General features: G+C 32.7%; 1 protein-coding gene across 1 annotated transcript; it reads right to left on the bottom strand.

Annotated features, from left to right (window-relative positions):
• Positions 1 to 3,952: 3,952 nt before the first annotated feature.
• On the bottom strand, positions 3,953 to 17,412 carry Cluap1 (clusterin associated protein 1). Its single transcript, XM_014433216.3, has 8 exons — positions 16,262 to 17,412; positions 15,992 to 16,188; positions 15,725 to 15,898; positions 12,319 to 12,414; positions 12,030 to 12,247; positions 10,309 to 10,459; positions 9,190 to 9,328; positions 3,953 to 4,213 (listed from the first exon to the last, which is right to left on the bottom strand). Exons 1-8 carry the CDS (start codon positions 16,281 to 16,283, stop codon positions 4,017 to 4,019), a joined length of 1,194 nt encoding a protein of 397 aa, XP_014288702.1. The 5' UTR covers positions 16,284 to 17,412; the 3' UTR covers positions 3,953 to 4,016.
• Positions 17,413 to 17,632: the final 220 nt, after the last annotated feature.

Genomic DNA, 17,632 nt, shown 5'->3' with positions numbered 1-17,632 from the left:
GCTAAGGTAGCACGTCTAGGGCAGCCTCTTGCAAAGTGATCCGTCGATCCGCATACAAAGCAAATACCTCTATTATCAGATCGAATAAACTGTCTCTCCCTTTGTGCTCTGGCTGGCCTTTTTCGAGGACACTCTTTAGCGAAGTGCCCTGATTCATTACACCGATAACATTTCCTATTTTTCTCTGTAAATCTTAGATCCAACCGGCTATCAGAATTCCTTCGGATTGGGATCCCCCCGGATTGCGGACACATCTGCGGATTGCCCACACATCTTTTACCATCACAACACCTGAGAGCGCTTCACTGACTCTTGACGCCTTATTTATGGCCTCTTCAAATGAAGAAGGAGGTTCAAACTGTAATTGCTGCCTAATTTCTGACTGAAGGCCCTTTATAAATGCAGCCATAATGATTTTTTCATAATTACTTCTTACCCAGCTAGCTTCTTCAACTGAAGATAACTTAGGAGTTGCCAGCTCTCCTAACCTCCGACATTTGTCGGCATAATCACGAACCCCCTCCCCCGGAAGTTGTTCGACGGAGCTTAACTCTAATAATCGCTGCTCGGATGTAATAGATCCCTGGAAGCGCTTTCGCAGTATTGTTACCATCTGATCAAACCGAGCGGTGGGTTTTAGTAATTCCGGATAAGATGCAACACATGCCTTTGCAGTTCCGGTTAATTTTGAACGACAAATCAAAACCTTTTCCTGTTCAGTCCAATTTCCCGTATCAGCAACAAGATCGACATGTTGCAAAAACGTCTCAACATCATCTTCATTATCTAATCCTCCCCAGGGTTGTATCAAATTTTGCAAGCCTAATTCTTTTTTTACAATATTTTCACTTACCGATGTCTGAAAACTCATTCAAAGATTTCATCTCCAATTTTAAACCTTCCATTTCGGCTTTTAATTCGTTTAGTTCTACTTCCATGGTAACTAACTTATTAGACTGTAATGGTAAGTGAAGTGTGTTTGTCTAAATTTAATGCCTCTTCGAATCTGAATATAATCTAATTTTATTAACGAGTTCTAACACCCCTTTTACCTGTCACCAGTGTAATGTATTCAAATTACAAGGTTAATTAATAATTTTTTAACTCACATATCCACTATAAGAAACATGTGTTTATTTTTTATGTTTATTCAATACAGATTTACTTAACCTAATTGTAAAATTAAAAGAACAATCTTAACTAACTAAAGGCCCTATTCTAACTTATCCTAATTATATCTATGTACTTATTACTAACTTATAATCTAACCTACAATTAAAATACATACGATTGATATCTATGTCCAAAGGTTTAGTACTTGTGCTCAGCTGGTCGTGGCAGAGAGAGAGAAAGATCACTTCTCAATATACAGTTTTTAAACATAACTCAGCTCACAGAGAAAACCAAAAAATCCACTAGCTTTACATCAATGTCCATTCCTTTAAAAAACAACCGACGGCGGAACATATGATTTTTCTCTCCCTCCCTACCCGATACATCCCGCGCATGCGCCGCCATCACCAATTCTTCTCTCTCGTCTATTACATGAATATTTAAAAAATGCAAATAAAATAGGTTTTATTTTGTGGATTGTAAAATAAAACAGTAGATGGCGACACTGCTCTGGCATGGGACAGCTTGGCGTCCCTGTGTCCTAAATGTCTGTTGGTGAAAACACACCCTCGTTGCCTTTATTTATAAAACTCTCCCTAAATTCCACAACATATTGCCCACACGATTCCCAGTAGTTTCATTTTAAGGCGCTGTAACGTGCTTCTGCGAATCGTCCATTAGTGTATGCCACGGGACGTTCTCCTATCTCACCTTCCTGTGACCAAGATGTCCTGTCATCAAAATGTCCTCTTTTGTGGCCTACTCCTCCCCTCCCCCTCCGAAGCCCTTTTTCAATCTTTCCACTGTATCCCAGGGTATATCTTCGTCTGCCTGTATTTGGTTGAGGATGGACCTCTTCACCCTACAAATTTCTACTGCCCTAGATGCTTCTGAGTCCACTTTACTCACTCACTCACTCACTGTTGGGCGCTACAGTCCTTGTAGGACCTGGGCCTCTGCCACCACTCTTTCCCATGCCTCGCGGTCTCCAGCGAGACTCCTCCAATTTTCAACTCCCATTCCTCTCAAATCGTCCAGCCACCGACGCCTGGGTCTGCCCCATTTAGCATCCTTTTAGGTAGCCTGCAGGGGTCCATCCTTTCCACATATCCCAACCATATTAGCCTGCTCTTCTTAAGAGCACAGAGGATATCAGGCTCTTCATACAATTCCTTTATTTCGTCATTGCTTCTGATTCTCCACCTGTGCTCCTCTTTAACGGCTCCAAAGATCTTTCTTAGGACTCTTCTCTCCCAAACTAGAAGAGCTCTTCTATTTTCCTTGGTTAGAATCCAGGTCTCGCTAACGTACATTACCACTGGTCTAATTATAGTTTTGTACAACAAAAGCTTTGCTTTCCTGGAAAGACTTTTGTATCGGAGAGCTTTTTGCAGGGCATAGAAACATTTTGTTCCTGTTACCATTCTGCCCTTAATTTCTACTTCTAAATTATTGTTCTCCGTCACAACTCCTCTCAGGTACTTGAAAGTACTGCAGCTGTGAAACATGTTTTCCCCCACATCCACAATATCTCTTCTCTCCCCAGTATGTCTAGAGGTTTTCATATATTTCGTCTTTTCATTATTTATAATAAGTCCTAAATCCTGTACTGCTCTCTTGAATTCTTCTACAGCACGAGAGTCCACTTTAGATACCAGATTATCGGCAGTTTTTGTTCTTATTCTGTCTATCAGCTGGTCACCTCCATTCAGAAAGTGACTCAATTCCCTCAGTTGTCAATGGTTGAACTGCTTCAGGTGGGTTTTTTCCGGAATAAATTCAGGATTGGGTCCTGTAATATACTGTTCACCATGACTGTTTTCAGAAATTTGCACTAAATTGTGTCACATGTGTGAAATTGCAGAAGTCAAAAAAAAATAAATTTTGGTTTTCGGAACTAGCCACTTCCTCTGTATCTAAAGGTCCTCGGTTTCGGCATAACTTAAGTATCATCGTGTATGAAATGACTCGCATGGGTTCCAGAAATAGGATGCATTTATTGAGTCTGAAATATGGTGTATTAATAATGTACAGATGATTTGACTATATTGACTATCAAGTTTTATATGTTGTGATTTGAAACAAACTATGATGCTTAAATTATTTTGGAGGAATTTCGTATTGTGTTCATAGTTTTTTTACTGGTAGTCATGATCTTTTCCATGTGAAAAAGCTGACATGGCTCATTATCACAAAACTTATTTTATTTTTCCTTGTGCAGAACCACTTTTAAACAAGATTAAATAAAAAATGGTGGTGTCTAATTTATAACATTTTTTTTAAATGATGAAAAAATAGTACTTATAAAATAAAATATATTAGGTCTATATTCAGCTTATTTTGATGTACATACCTCTTTGAGGCACTAAGAGAGATCTGATTAATTATGATTTCTTTTTTTAATCATAGATAGGAAAACACTATATATAAAAGTAGCTCCCTCACCAATAAAATATTGGGTACATAATATTACAAGGTTCAAGAATAAATTTTATAATTTTTGTTTTTCTATAAATTTGATTCTTCATTTGAGAATAAAATCTATGGGAGGAGCCCTGTTTGAAACATGTTTAACCATTTTCAAATTAATCTCCAAATTTCGGCCAAAATATTCCTTAGTTTATGATCTAGAAAACCAAATCTTAGTTACTTTCCTCTGGAACTGAATACTTGAATTATTAAAAATTATGTGAAACTACTAACAAAGTTTTTAGTAATTACGTTTGAAATGGGGAAAGTTTTAGCTTGGCTTAATAACTTAATCCATAAATTTATCCTAAAATATGAAAATGTATTATTATGAGTATAAATAAGCTTGGCTTAATACAAAATTATAAAATAAATTAAAATTTGTATTTTATTGAAAAAATAACCTATATTTTTGTAACTAAACCAAAATATTCTCAGAAATCATCATCACTTTGTTCAGATTTTGATTCAGAAGCTATTCCTTTTAAATCATCATTACTCCCAAGGATAGATGAATCTTCACCATCAACATCATCTAAAAAGAACTCTGAATCAGAATCTAAACTGTTACTGTCTTCTTCAGCATTCATTCCTCCATAAACCCTTTTTCGCCCCGTTGTAAGACGGGCTCCTGTAAAAAAAAAAAAAAAAATAGAAAATTACAGGATATCTATCTACTTTATGAGGAGAAGATGGTTGGGGTGAGGTCAAAGAGAAATACAAATAAGTTGGTGTAACCTATTTTATTGTGCCAACGTTTGTTTCGGCTAGAGTTTCTAGCCTTCTTCAGGACTAAGAACAGAACAAGATAACAACCACAGTAAGTGTAGAAAATAAAAAAGAAAGTATAAACAGAATAACATAAAATGAATAATTTTTCAAAATAGAATTAATAAAATGAAGTGATGAGAGAAGCGGGAAATAAAATGTATACATAGGTAATTGAAAAAGTGGGTAAAATAACATAATTAAGGAAATGAAATAAAAATGAAGTTATATAATGCAAAGGAGTATGAACACATTAGTGTTAATAATTTAAAAATTGAAATATGGAAAGAAAAAGAAAATTGAGAGGAACAAAATATATGTAACAATAATAATTGATAAAGAGGCAAAATATAAGTAAAGTATACCATAAGAAATGAATAGTATAACCGCAAATTTTGATTTATCCTTAGTTATATGTTTATCGTTTATAGTTGCCCACGCTCAGCGGAGAAGGGGGTGAGTTAAAGGAAAATAAATATAATCGCAAAAGAACAAAACAATAAAGAATAAATTACTCGTTAGGCGCCACGTTATTTTTTCTTGGAAATAACGAAAACCCCGAAGCATTATGCCCACAATATAGCTAAAATATACCACTATATAAACAATTGTTTAATTGTGACCACAGGCGAATACCTTTACATATAGATAACAGAAAACCTAGGGGTGTTACCTACCCACCTGTTGAATTATCGTTATATTCCGAGAACAAAAAAAAAAAAAAAAACGTAAGTAAATTAACAAGTTGAAAGCAGAGAAAGAACAGCAAAACTATATGTACAAAAGTTTAATAATAAGAAGAAATATATATATATATGTATATATAGAGAATGAAAAAGGAAAAAAAAAAGAATTCTTATCAGTTAATAAAACAATTAAAACTTATAGGTTGACTTACCCTTAATAACTATATTTACATTATTATCCAAAAGAGTATAAAATAAAAACAAAATAAAATTTAGTTCAAACCCCACGTAGTCCTTGGGCGTACTCCTGGCCGAACATAAAGTTGTCCGATATTTCCTTTCCGGTCACTCTCCTATGCAGGACGTGCTGAAGATTCGCTGCTACGCACTCCACTATGTCTCCACTTCTAGTGTTAATGACCGTCTATTGAAGTAAAACACCATAATTTTGAAAAACAAAACTTCAAGCTTCAAAGAGTTCAGACATTTTTTGCATCTTGGATAAGTGCTTTTGTCTATCGAAACCTAGCTCTTTTGGCCTACCGTCGTCTACTCCATGGTCATTTCCACTTTCCCAGCCATGGTTTATATATGTCGGTGTAAAACCAGTAGATTCGTGTACTGCCGTCTTCTGAGCAAAAGCTACTTTTGGTAACTCTTTGTCCCAGGTCCTATGGTTATCCTTGACGTATGAGGTCAGCATACTTTTTATCACTCTGTTAACCCTTTCTGTTGGATTGGCTTGCGGATGGTAATAAGCCGTAAACCATGTAGTAACCTTATATTGCTCCATCAAGGTTTTAAATTCTCTACTTTTGAATTGGACCCCGTTATCACAGATTATTATTTGAGGTACTCCGATCATGAGAAATACTTGTTCTTCTATGTGTTTCACCACGAGTCTGCTTGTAGCTTGTCTCAAAGGGACTAAGATGGAGTATTTCGAAAAATAATCTGTAATACAAAGTATGAACCTGTTTTGCTTCGTCGACAACGGTAAGGGGCCCATCAAGTCTGCACTTATTTGCCACGGATATTCTGCAACTTTCTGTTGCCCCATTAAACCTGCTGGCTTCTTCTGACTTGGTTTGGTTTCCAAACAAGTTTGGCCTCTTACCACGTAGCGTCTAACATCCGAATTCATGCCTGGCCAATAATATTTTTCCTTCAGCCTCCGTAATGTTTTATGCGAACCTAGGTGACCTGATATGGGGCTGGCATGATAGTCCATGAGAAGGTCTCTTCTCTTTGATTTGGGGACCACAATCTTCCAGGGTCTGTCTTCCCCGAGAATGTCGTTCCTGTCGACCACTCTCTTCATGAGGATACCATTGTATATGGTCCACTCCGGATAGGACTCTGGCTGCTTCACAATTTTTGTGATCATACCGATGTACCATCCATCTGGTTTATCACCATCATTCCTTATAGTGATGTCTGCTATCTCCCCAGCATCTTTCAAAGACCTAGAAAGAGCATCAGCTATGAAGTTTTCCGGGTTATGTCTAACGGAAAAATGATATTGCTGCAATTCCACAGACCATCGTGCAAGTCGACCATTTGGTTCTTTTAAGCTATGAATCTACTTCAAAGCCATGTGATCTGTTACGACCGTAAACTCCATTCCTTCTAAATATGGTCTGAATTTTTCAATAGCCCATATTACTGCCAGACGTTCCAACACAGTCGTTGAGTACTTCTTATCGGCGGCAGTCAATCCTCGGGTTGCATAAGCAATAGGTTTTTCTCCATCAAGTCCGACTTGGGATAGAATTGCTCCCAGTCCCGAATTAGATGCGTCCGTTTGTAATACAAGCGGAAGATTGAAATATGGACAAGTTAAGAGTGGTGCTGACAGCAGTATCTCCTTAACGTCGTTAAAAGCCTTTTCCTGTCGTTCTCCCCAGTTCCATTTAATTCTCTTTTTCGTGAGTTCAGTCAATGGTGAAATATCCGATGCAAACCTTCTATACCAGGAAGATATTCCAATGAACCTGCGAACTCCTTTCACATTATTGGGCTTTGGGTAGTTCATTATCGCTGATACCTTTTCTAGATCTATGTGAAGTCTAACTACATAGCCAAGGCATTTCAATTTTTCTCGACAAAAGAGGCATTTATCCCAGTTAGTGACAAGGTTAGCCTCAGCGAGGCGTCCTAAAACTTCTTCCAATATCAGTAGGTGTTTCTCAAAATCCGGAGATATTATTATAATATCATCGAGATAGACAAATACATAACGATCAAGGTCTGGTTTTAAAATTTGGTCTATTAGGCATTGCCATGTTGCAGGAGCGTTATGGAGACCAAAGGGCATCCTTAAAAAGTGAAATAGGCCTCTTCCTGGGACTGTAAATGCAGTTTTTTCACGGCTGCTCTCTTTTAACGGCACCTGCCAGTAGGCTGATTTAATATCTATAGTAGATAAATATTTGGCTCCTTTTAGATTATCTAGTGTATCGCTTATATAGGGTAATGGGTAAGCGTCCCGTTTCGTAACTTTGTTCAGTTGTCGGTAGTCAACGCAAAACCTTTGTGATTCATCTGACTTCTTCACCATTACCACAGACGACGACCAGGGACTGTTGCTTGGTACAACTACACCATCCTCTAACATCTGGTCTAGTTCTTTATTTATAACCGATTGGACGAATGGAGAGACTGGAGAATACCTTTGTTTAATGGGCCTTTGATTACCCGTATCGATATAATGTTCCACGTCACATATACGCCACAGTTTTCCATATTTAAAAGTTTTCCATTTATGAATGAGATTTTCCAGGCGCTGCCGTTATTCACCAGTTAAAGATGTTTCTCCTCTTATTCCTGATGGAGCGATTCCTTCGCCAACCACCTCATACGCTGACTCGAACAGTTCTATTGTTGATGTATTCCGAGAAGCCTTTAATTCTGAGGCTTGTTCCAAAAATGTGGTAAAACTAAGGCCATGTCCATCCCCACAAAATGTTATACCCCAGTCTTTAACGGGAATCTGACATACTTTTACGATTGTCGTCTCTTGTTTACTTTCTGAACCCTTGTGAGCTGTAGAGATTTCACTCGATTTCGATTCTTCTAATTGGGCCTTCATGCCGTCATAAAACTCTAAGCAATCTGTAATAATTTTCGATTTTTGTTTTAATTTTTCCTCGCCTGTGAACGTAAGACGTTTAATCTGATGTAATTTGTTCGAGCAAACTGATCAATCTAAGTCATGATCTGTAATGAGGGACCCTGTCGGTTGCGGTATTTTTCCTTCTCGTTCCATAGTTAAGACTGCTTGGAAGAGTTAAAAATATATACGAACGAACAAATTACCGAATAACGAAGTACCGGAAGATGACAGTGCCATGGGTATTTAACAACAGTTAAAAAGAAGAAACATATATAAGAGGGGGAACGACAAATGTGTAAGAAAAAGTTTATAAGGGAAATAATACGTTAAAAAGTTGGCGGAAAAAATGAAATGAATCAAAAAAAAAAAAAATAAAATAAAATTGAAAAAAATGAAAATGTGAAAATTACTTTTTTAATAAATTAACTATTTGTAAATATGCTTATGATAAGTTGTTCTTGTTGGTTTTTAAATTGACAGAAGAAGGTTCTAATTGGATATAGAGGCTTTCAGAGATGAGCCTTTTGTCATGGCTATCTACTTAATATTGGGTTTTTAAAGATATTTCAATAATTTAGGAATTAAAGATAACGTGGTTCATCTATGTAATATATCATCTAGACAAATTGCATTAAAAACAAAAAATGTAGTAAAAATAATAACGAGACTAAAAATAGAAACTATATAATTTATTAATAATAAGGGAGATTATTTCGATGTTTGGTACTGAATCAAGATATGTATGGCTTTATAAGTAAATTTTTTTTTCAATAACATCAATGTATCAATGTTACTATGAGAAAATAGATCATCAGAGAGCATTTTCCAAATATTCAATATTTATGCTTAACAAAATAACTAAGATTGTAATTAGAGGCTGTTCATTTATAAGTTTTTCTCCTTAATTAAATCATTTGGTCATTTAATTGTTATGAATCAAAGAAAATGAAATCAAAAGTTTTTGTATTACAATAATGCCTTTTATCCCATCATCAAAACTGATTTAATTTATCCAAAAATAAAAAATAAAAAACTCACTAGATGCTGTGGCAGTTCTTAACCGTCCAACCGCTTTCTGTGTTCCATTGTCAGCTAGAACATCTAGGCTTTCATCATCTTCCATTAACTTTCTTGCATCTTCTAACTGCAATTCCTCCATCATTTTACGAGTTTCTCTCTTTAATTATAATTTTTATTATAAATAAACATAATAAATTTCTGACTAGGTATATACTACAAAAAGGTCGTTAAAATATAAACAGAAATTTTATCTTTAAAAATGTATAACAAAAATGTATCGGTTTTCTGCATAGAATTCTTCTGATTGAAAAATTGTTGTCATCAAATTTTACTTTTTTTTATTCATTCTCTGAAAAAAAGATAGGGATTCTCTTTGAACCTATTGGACACAAACTCAACCCCTGCATCATTGATAAAATACTGTTTCAATGATGCATAGAATTGAAAAGCTCTTACATTGTTCGAAATTGTGAAAGTCACAGGGCAATAAAGCTGGAAAATATGGTGGGTATTCAAATGTTCTTCAGTACATTTCATCGAGCTATTGGGAGATATGTGCAACGTGAGGTTAGATGTTGTTGAACACCAAAATGATGTTTCTGATAGATTTTTGTCATATTTTTTTTATATTAGCAACCTTTGATTCTTGAGAGCATTAGGCAGATATAAGATATAATCATGGCACAGACATACGGGACTGACCAATGTCCAACAATTTTTTTTTTTAGTTGGAGATCTAAAATGGATAAATCTGTTGAAAACTGTACATCAAAAATTTTACTCGATCACAATACTCTTTTTACCTAGGTAATAAGAAAGTCAATTAGGGTTGAATTTATAATGGTATTTTATGATAATGAGCCCTATTATGTGTCGTGTGTTGAATTTTTACATTTTTAACTGATATCCCAAAAGAGATATAGAATCAGGAATATTAGAATTTTTTTTAATTAACAATGTTTTATAACTTATTAAGATAGTCTAAAATTTTAAATCTATATTGCACATTGATACCTTAGATACCTAAAATGGATAGATCTGTTGAACACCACATAAAAAATTTGACTCAATCACAATACTCAATTTACCTAGGTAATGAAGAAAGTAAAAACATAATTGAAAAACCCAATCGCATACCTGTCTTTTAAACATTCTTTCTTGTTCAGCAGTAGCATTTTCTTCTTGAGCCTGTTCTAAATATGATAAACACCTGGTTCTATTAATATAATCCTTATAGAGCATTTGTAATTCGACTTCCAACTTTTCAAATTCTTCTAGAAATGCTGGTCTGAAATTTTGAAGCATATATTAAATAATAAAGAATCATACAGGCAAATACCGGTAAACTGAGATTTCTTTATGACAATTGAGTGAACTTTAGGATAGTTACAGTTGAATGGATTTAAAATCCAGACCACTGCCATGAGAATGTTATAAAAAATACAGGTAGTGTTTTTATTCTCCTATTGCTGTTGCCACTTAGTATATAAGTCCAGAAGAGCTACTTTATCATCTAAATTACTATATTTCATATTGTTTCAAGTTAAATATTTGTTACAGACAACTTTATTGTATTTGTTCATTTCTAGTGGGTTTTATTTTATTTTATAATATTAATAAAAAAGTTGAAGGACAAACTTGAACCACATTATTTTTTATAAATAATAATTAAAACTTATTGCAAAAATTTGCTTTTCCCAGCTGTTTGAAAGAATTTTCAATGAGGTCATTTTTTGGCTTTAATATAACATATTAAGGCAGCAAAGTACAGACCAAGTCAAGTAGTCTAGTATTGAATGCTTGATTTCTTCAAAAATATGGTAAAATTGGTACTCTGTAGGTGCATTCTTTGATGTCCTGGAAATTCCAAAATAATTTTCCTTCATTTTTATTGCATCCTATTTCCAAATGATGGCCATTTTTAGAGTTCATGGACGTATATGGTTTGCTATATTACCCAACACTGAATGGTAATTTCTAATAAAAAATGCATAACAATGTATGCTTTTATAGCAGGCAAGAGACCACAAGGGAGGCCAAAAACCAGATGGATAGACAGAATCAACAAAGATGCCAAAGAGCTGCTAGCAGAAAACTGCAAAGCAGTAGCCCAAAAGAGGCAAGTATGGAGAAGGCGGTTCGGGCGCCCTAAGATCTACAAGGTCTGTAGAGTTAATGGAGAAAAAAATTTTAAGAAAAAATAAAGAAGGAACATTGAGCAGATTAATTTTGCAAATATCCTAGTTTATTTTAATGATTAAAAAAATATACCCGTAATGCAGCTCTGTGGGGTTCTGCTATAAATAATTTTAGAGTCTACTGAGGAACCAATAAGAATTTCTGATTTCAACAAGCCATCCAATGTTCTTTTTTTTTTAATTAATCTAGCATGACATGTAGTCCATATGATTACTACTTTTTTTTATCTTTGATCAGTGGAAAATACTAATTTTTATTTCATTAGATATTACTGTCAGTTAAGTTTGATAGGAATCTGTATTAACTCTATTTGTTTTATCAGAACTTTACACTACTGCAACGATATTTGTCAAAATGGAATGAAAATTAAATATTTTTAATGATTGCTATTAAAGAAAGAAAAATTCTCAGAAGTTTTAGTCCTGAATCGAACTTGACTAAATTTTATTAGTTTAATTTTTATTTAATTAAGACAATTTACTTTATATCTTTTAATAAAAATGAAATTATGTTAATAAGGAAAGTTAACCAAGCTTTCAAAACTTTTACAGATGTAATTTATTGAAAATTGCATTCTTTCTAAAATATTAAATAAAACCATGATACAGTTCCCATTAAGGATAAAAATGTTAACCTGACTTTAATGTAACAATAATCACCTCACTTTCTTTAAAGTCTGAAGTCTTTTCTGGTTCCTTTCTAATTCACTCTTTTTTTTTTCAATTTTAGAATCTAAACTGCTTTCTGTAGCAGCCACATTTTCTATGAATCCTTTTGTATTCTCTATGTTCTGTTTTGAAGAAAAAATTGTCTCTTTTAAAGCCTTTTCGACTTTACTGAACTCAAGAAAATTATTAACACTTTGATACCTTTCTTCCTGAAAAAATAACATTTCATTAAGACCAGGGAAAATAAGTGAAATTCTATGTTGATGATTTGAAAACATACTTTTAGTTCAACTTCTTTTCCTAAACTTTCATAGATAGTGGCACCTTTTGTAGTAACTTGGGTTGCAAGTTGTCTTGATGACTTCAACTCTTCTATCTAATGTTTTAAGATTATTATAGAAAAAAAATTAGTATTTAAGAAGTCCTTGAAAGTTAAGTTCATTGTTATATAAAATCCTTATCAATTCACATAACAGCTTTTAGGTATAATGTGCAACAAAACCTCATTTACAACTTAAAATTTTAAAGGGGATGCGAAACTGGTACACTGCTTACCCAGGTTGTTATATTCCAGATAGCTGGAATTAAGCAGCTTTAACATGCCATTTAATTGAGTGATAGAACTTAAAAGAAACTATCTAGTTTCCATTGGAACTAAACATTTATTACAGAAAAAAATCTTCATAATTTGTGGATTCTTTTAGAAATTATGCATTTAGCAAATATATCAATTTTGTAGTGAACAGTTGCTATACTAGTGTCTATAGAAGTATTTGTAGTTTCTCTTTTTCTTATGAATTTTATCTAAGCCTTACTATTAACATCAATAAACTAAGATTAATAGTTCTAGTACGCCTAGATAAAGGAAAAACTCCAGCATTTACCTCTATAGAAATAAATTTTAATTTGATTCCAGTTACTCCTGTAAGCCTCGTACTTTGAATGAACCTAATGATGATTTAATTCATAACATTTTTTTGTTTATTCATTTTTGCCAAAATGTTTCAATTTACTTTTGATTCATTTAGAAATTTCTAGTGTTTTGTAGTTGTTTTTCCCTTTTATAAAATATTTGAACTATCAGCAATTTATTGACAGTTGATTTTATTTTTATTTTCTATTGTTCTTCATCCCTACCTAAAGAAATGTTTATAGATTGTATTTTTAGTTGTTTTAAATAATATTATTTTAGTATCTTTGTATATTTGAAAATTACAAGTAGTCTTTTCTTTTGTACACAAAGATTTTTCTTTTTTTTCCATTCTTTCTTAATTATTTTTATCTTGTTATTTACTAGGCCATCCCTCCTCCATGTGCCTCTAGACCAGCAGTCTCCAAAATTTTCGCTACGGCACCCTTTTTGGGCTAAAAAAATTTGGAGCTCTGAGAAATTACTAATTGTTTAATTTTCTTACATATTTTTTTATCCTTAGTGTATATATTTTTTAGTAATTTACTAAATTGAATCTGAATTTATTGTTTTCAAAAAATGTTATATAAAAGTGACACTATGAATTACTTATGACTTTGGCATAGTATTTCATTTTGAGATAATTTAAAAAGAAAATGCAATTAATACTATGCCAAAGTCATAAGTAATTCATAGTGTCACTTTTATATAACATTTTTTGAAAACAATAAATTCAGATTCAATTTAGTAAATTACTAAAAAATATATACACTAAGGATAAAAAAATATGTAAGAAAATTAAACAATTAGTAATTTCTCAGAGCTCCAAATTTTTTTAGCCCAAAAAGGGTGCCGTAGTGAAAATTTTGGAGACTGCTGGTCTAGAGGCACATGGAGGAGGGATGGCCTAGTAAATAACAAGATAAAAATAATTAAGAAAGAATGGATAAAAAAGAAAAATCTTTGTGTACAAAAGAAAAGACTACTTGTAATTTTCAAATATACAAAGATACTAAAATAATATTATTTAAAACAACTAAAAATGCAATCTATAAACATTTCTTTAGGTAGGGATGAAGAACAATAGAAAATAAAAATAAAATCAACTGTCAATAAATTGCTGATAGTTCAAATATTTTATAAAAGGGAAAAACAACTACAAAACACTAGAAATTTCTAAATGAATCAAAAGTAAATTGAAACATTTTGGCAAAAATGAATAAACAAAAAAATGTTATGAATTAAATCATCATTAGGTTCATTCAAAGTACGAGGCTTACAGGAGTAACTGGAATCAAATTAAAATTTATTTCTATAGAGGTAAATGCTGGAGTTTTTCCTTTATCTAGGCGTACTAGAACTATTAATCTTAGTTTATTGATGTTAATAGTAAGGCTTAGATAAAATTCATAAGAAAAAGAGAAATTACAAATACTTCTATAGACACTAGTATAGCAACTGTCTACTACAAAATTGATATATTTGCTAAATGCATAATTTCTAAAAGAATCCAACAAATTATGAAGATTTTTGAAAACGAATTGGTTAAATTATTATTAGAAACAAAATAATTTTACTGGGGGTTCAGCAGCCAAACAAGAAGTGTTAATGAAGTTAAACTAGCTTTCACTGTACACATTAACTCAGTTTTCATTCTTTCAACAGCCATAATAAAATCTGGCCCCTTGTTACCTTCACATAGGATATTGATGGTTTAGTCTGTATAATTGTTTTTTCCTCAACAGAAAGTCTGGTCTATTTTGCAATTGAAGCAAAACTATTTCATTCCAAATACATTAACAACACCTCAGAGTGGATAGGTATTCAATAGATGCAATACTAACAACAAAATTCATGGGAAAGAGAAATCATATAAGTTTGGACTGGTAGAAACTTGATATCAATTTACCAGGAGTGTAGGAGTACTGCATCTATCTGTTTTTATATGGAACAAATGACTAATCTTTAACAAGACAAATTTCACTAGAGCTTCTTCCTATAGACACTGCTGTGCTTGAACTCCCATGCAGGCAAGTGGAATTAAAGATTTTACTATTAAATATTTTAATAAGTTTTATAACGTAATCCTAGGATATTGGAGTAGAATTAGTCAATCAGTAAAGAACACCTTGTAAAGGCAACTTGATAGTCTTCCAAAAGAACTAAAACCAGCAGTAGAGTTGAGTTAAAATGTACACAGAATGTCAATGTCTGCTGTAAAAACCAAATTTTTTTCTTTTAAATATAACTCATAATGTTTTTATAAATTCAAGAATCAGGGAGAAAGGAAATGAACATATTCAGTTTTGTCTAAAGCATAAATTTCATGAATCAGTTATTACAGGATATATGTAATTAGTTGATATTAATTGATTCCAGCCTTAGAAGGGAATATGGAGTTGTTTTATAATAAAAGAACAGTATTAAATTAGTAGTGTTCTTTTTATGCAATAGATATCTTTTAATGTTTTTAAAAAAAAAAGTTTGCTCAGAGTTAAAATTTTAGTGTTGGATTATAAGTAACTACTTCTTATACATAAATTATATTCCACCATACTTTAGTTACACTATAATGAGTCATATTTGATGAAAGGATTCTTACATCAGAAGAGGGCAAGATTATTTAAATTCTCTATTAAATCAAGATAATAGCAATAGAGCCCGATCAAAAATTAGGGGAGGGAATTATTAAAATGGACAGCTTACTATAAGAGAGGTCACATTGCCAAACCTATAAAAAAAACTAAAACTAACATTCAATTCATACATTACACACATGTGAATTAATGTCAATCATATCAGTAGCAATCCTATTTAAACTTTGTTCATCATCAATATTGGCTTTTTGAGCTTGGTAAAGAAGATTGGTGATTTTTAATAATTCTTTAACAGAGAAACCATCTGCCTGGTATAAGCGTTTAGTATTTAAAATTAAATTAGCTCTCAGTGCCTGAAAAAACATAAGAATGTATAGGCTATATATTCTTAAGGAACAAAATATCACACAATTTATAGATTAAAAATTCTTTTTAGTATGTAGTACCATGAACTCAGCTGCAGATCTTATGAGAAGAACTCTATCTTGTTCTGAAGTGTAAACCTCATGTATATTTGCTTCTGGATCAAATCTTTTTATTAACCAGATTAGTATATCGGCTACTAAGTTGAAATTAGGTGTTCTGAAGTTTTCCATGGATACCATTCTAATGAATCCTAAGGATCGTATCATTTCAGTAAAATCTGGGACAAAGAAAGTAAAATGGTAACAATTTTTTAATCATGCTTAATTTAATTTTACAACTTGAAAGTATACTTCTCAGGTCTCTGTAAGACATTGTGGGTATTAAAGTTCAAAACTAACACATTTAATGGTTTGATAATACATTTCACCATGAAAGTAATGCAATAAGTAGTTGTGGGCAAGAACCATCACAAGTTGTATTAATCAGTAACCATGACAACGCCATGAAAGTTCTTTTGCGAACATAAAAAACTGAAGATACTTTTTCTGTTTTCTTTAGCTGAACGCGCTAATTTCATGAACAACCAGACCCATTTTTAAAAATTGCGTTTTTTTTTCTATACAGGCTTTATATTATTGTATAAGGTTTTAAGATACATAGCATCACGCTATTACTCAGAGGAAAGTATCAGCCACCTTAATATAAAGTTTGTTGGTGATTCTAATTAAATAATGGACGGCTTCCAGATCTCATTCTTCAATAATAAAACATAGCACCAAAAATAAAATGAATTCAGAATATTTCTAGGTTAGCTCTTAGCGAAAAACACTATCAAGCAAGAGTTGCATGCAAAATATTATAAAATTTTGATTAAAGATGCTCCCATTTGCATGGCCAAAAATATCCTAAGATAATGAAGCAATTAACAAGCATAACAAAGGTAAAATTAACTAAGAAAATCATACTGACTAAAATCAGACTTTTATATTGACCTAATTTATATTGCACTATTCTATTAAATTATAATATAATTCATAATTATTCATACAATTAAATGCTTTGTTATTGTACATTGTTTTAATCATTGTCCACCTTGGACTGAATGGGTGAGAGGCAAAGAAGTCCAAGTGACAATTTTACGATTTTATCAATAGGACATTATTAAAAATGTACTAATAATTGTTTATAATTTCGTCAATAATGTGAACAAAAGAAAATATATTAAACTATTTAGACATTGAAGATCTTGAAATAAGCGCAAGATGGACTCATAAACACAATATTAAATTATTACTCAAACCATCCCACATATCAAATCAGAAAAACAGTGACAATTTTGGTCAACAAAGCAGTTAATTTAATAATAGACACGGGATGAACTAGCTAGATGCGCGATTGAACTAAAATGGGAAATGAATTAACGAATCCTCGTAATTCACTAGTTCCAACTTAGTTCGACGGTTTTGAGTTCACAAGCAAAAGGAACTACGGAACAATAGATCACAAAAAGACCGATTGAACTAAGTAGTTCCTTTGAACTAGATCGTTCACGAACTACATATAACTACTCACCTAAGCAAAACGTGGGGAGCTTAGCCACGCTCCCGGAGCCCCGGTATAGATGTATTTTCCACATTAATGTAACTATCTACAAATCCCTTCTTAAAATAAAATTCAAATGAGTGACTAAGCGTTGTGGTTAATTTTGCAGAACTTCAGTA

Source organism: Halyomorpha halys, unplaced genomic scaffold, assembly GCF_000696795.3.
Source record: "Halyomorpha halys isolate HHAL.00 unplaced genomic scaffold, Hhal_1.1 Scaffold1169.1, whole genome shotgun sequence".
Lineage (NCBI taxonomy): Eukaryota > Metazoa > Arthropoda > Insecta > Hemiptera > Pentatomidae > Halyomorpha > Halyomorpha halys.
The sequence above is the reverse complement of the archived record's forward strand: the minus strand, read 5'-3'. Positions and strand labels throughout refer to the sequence as shown.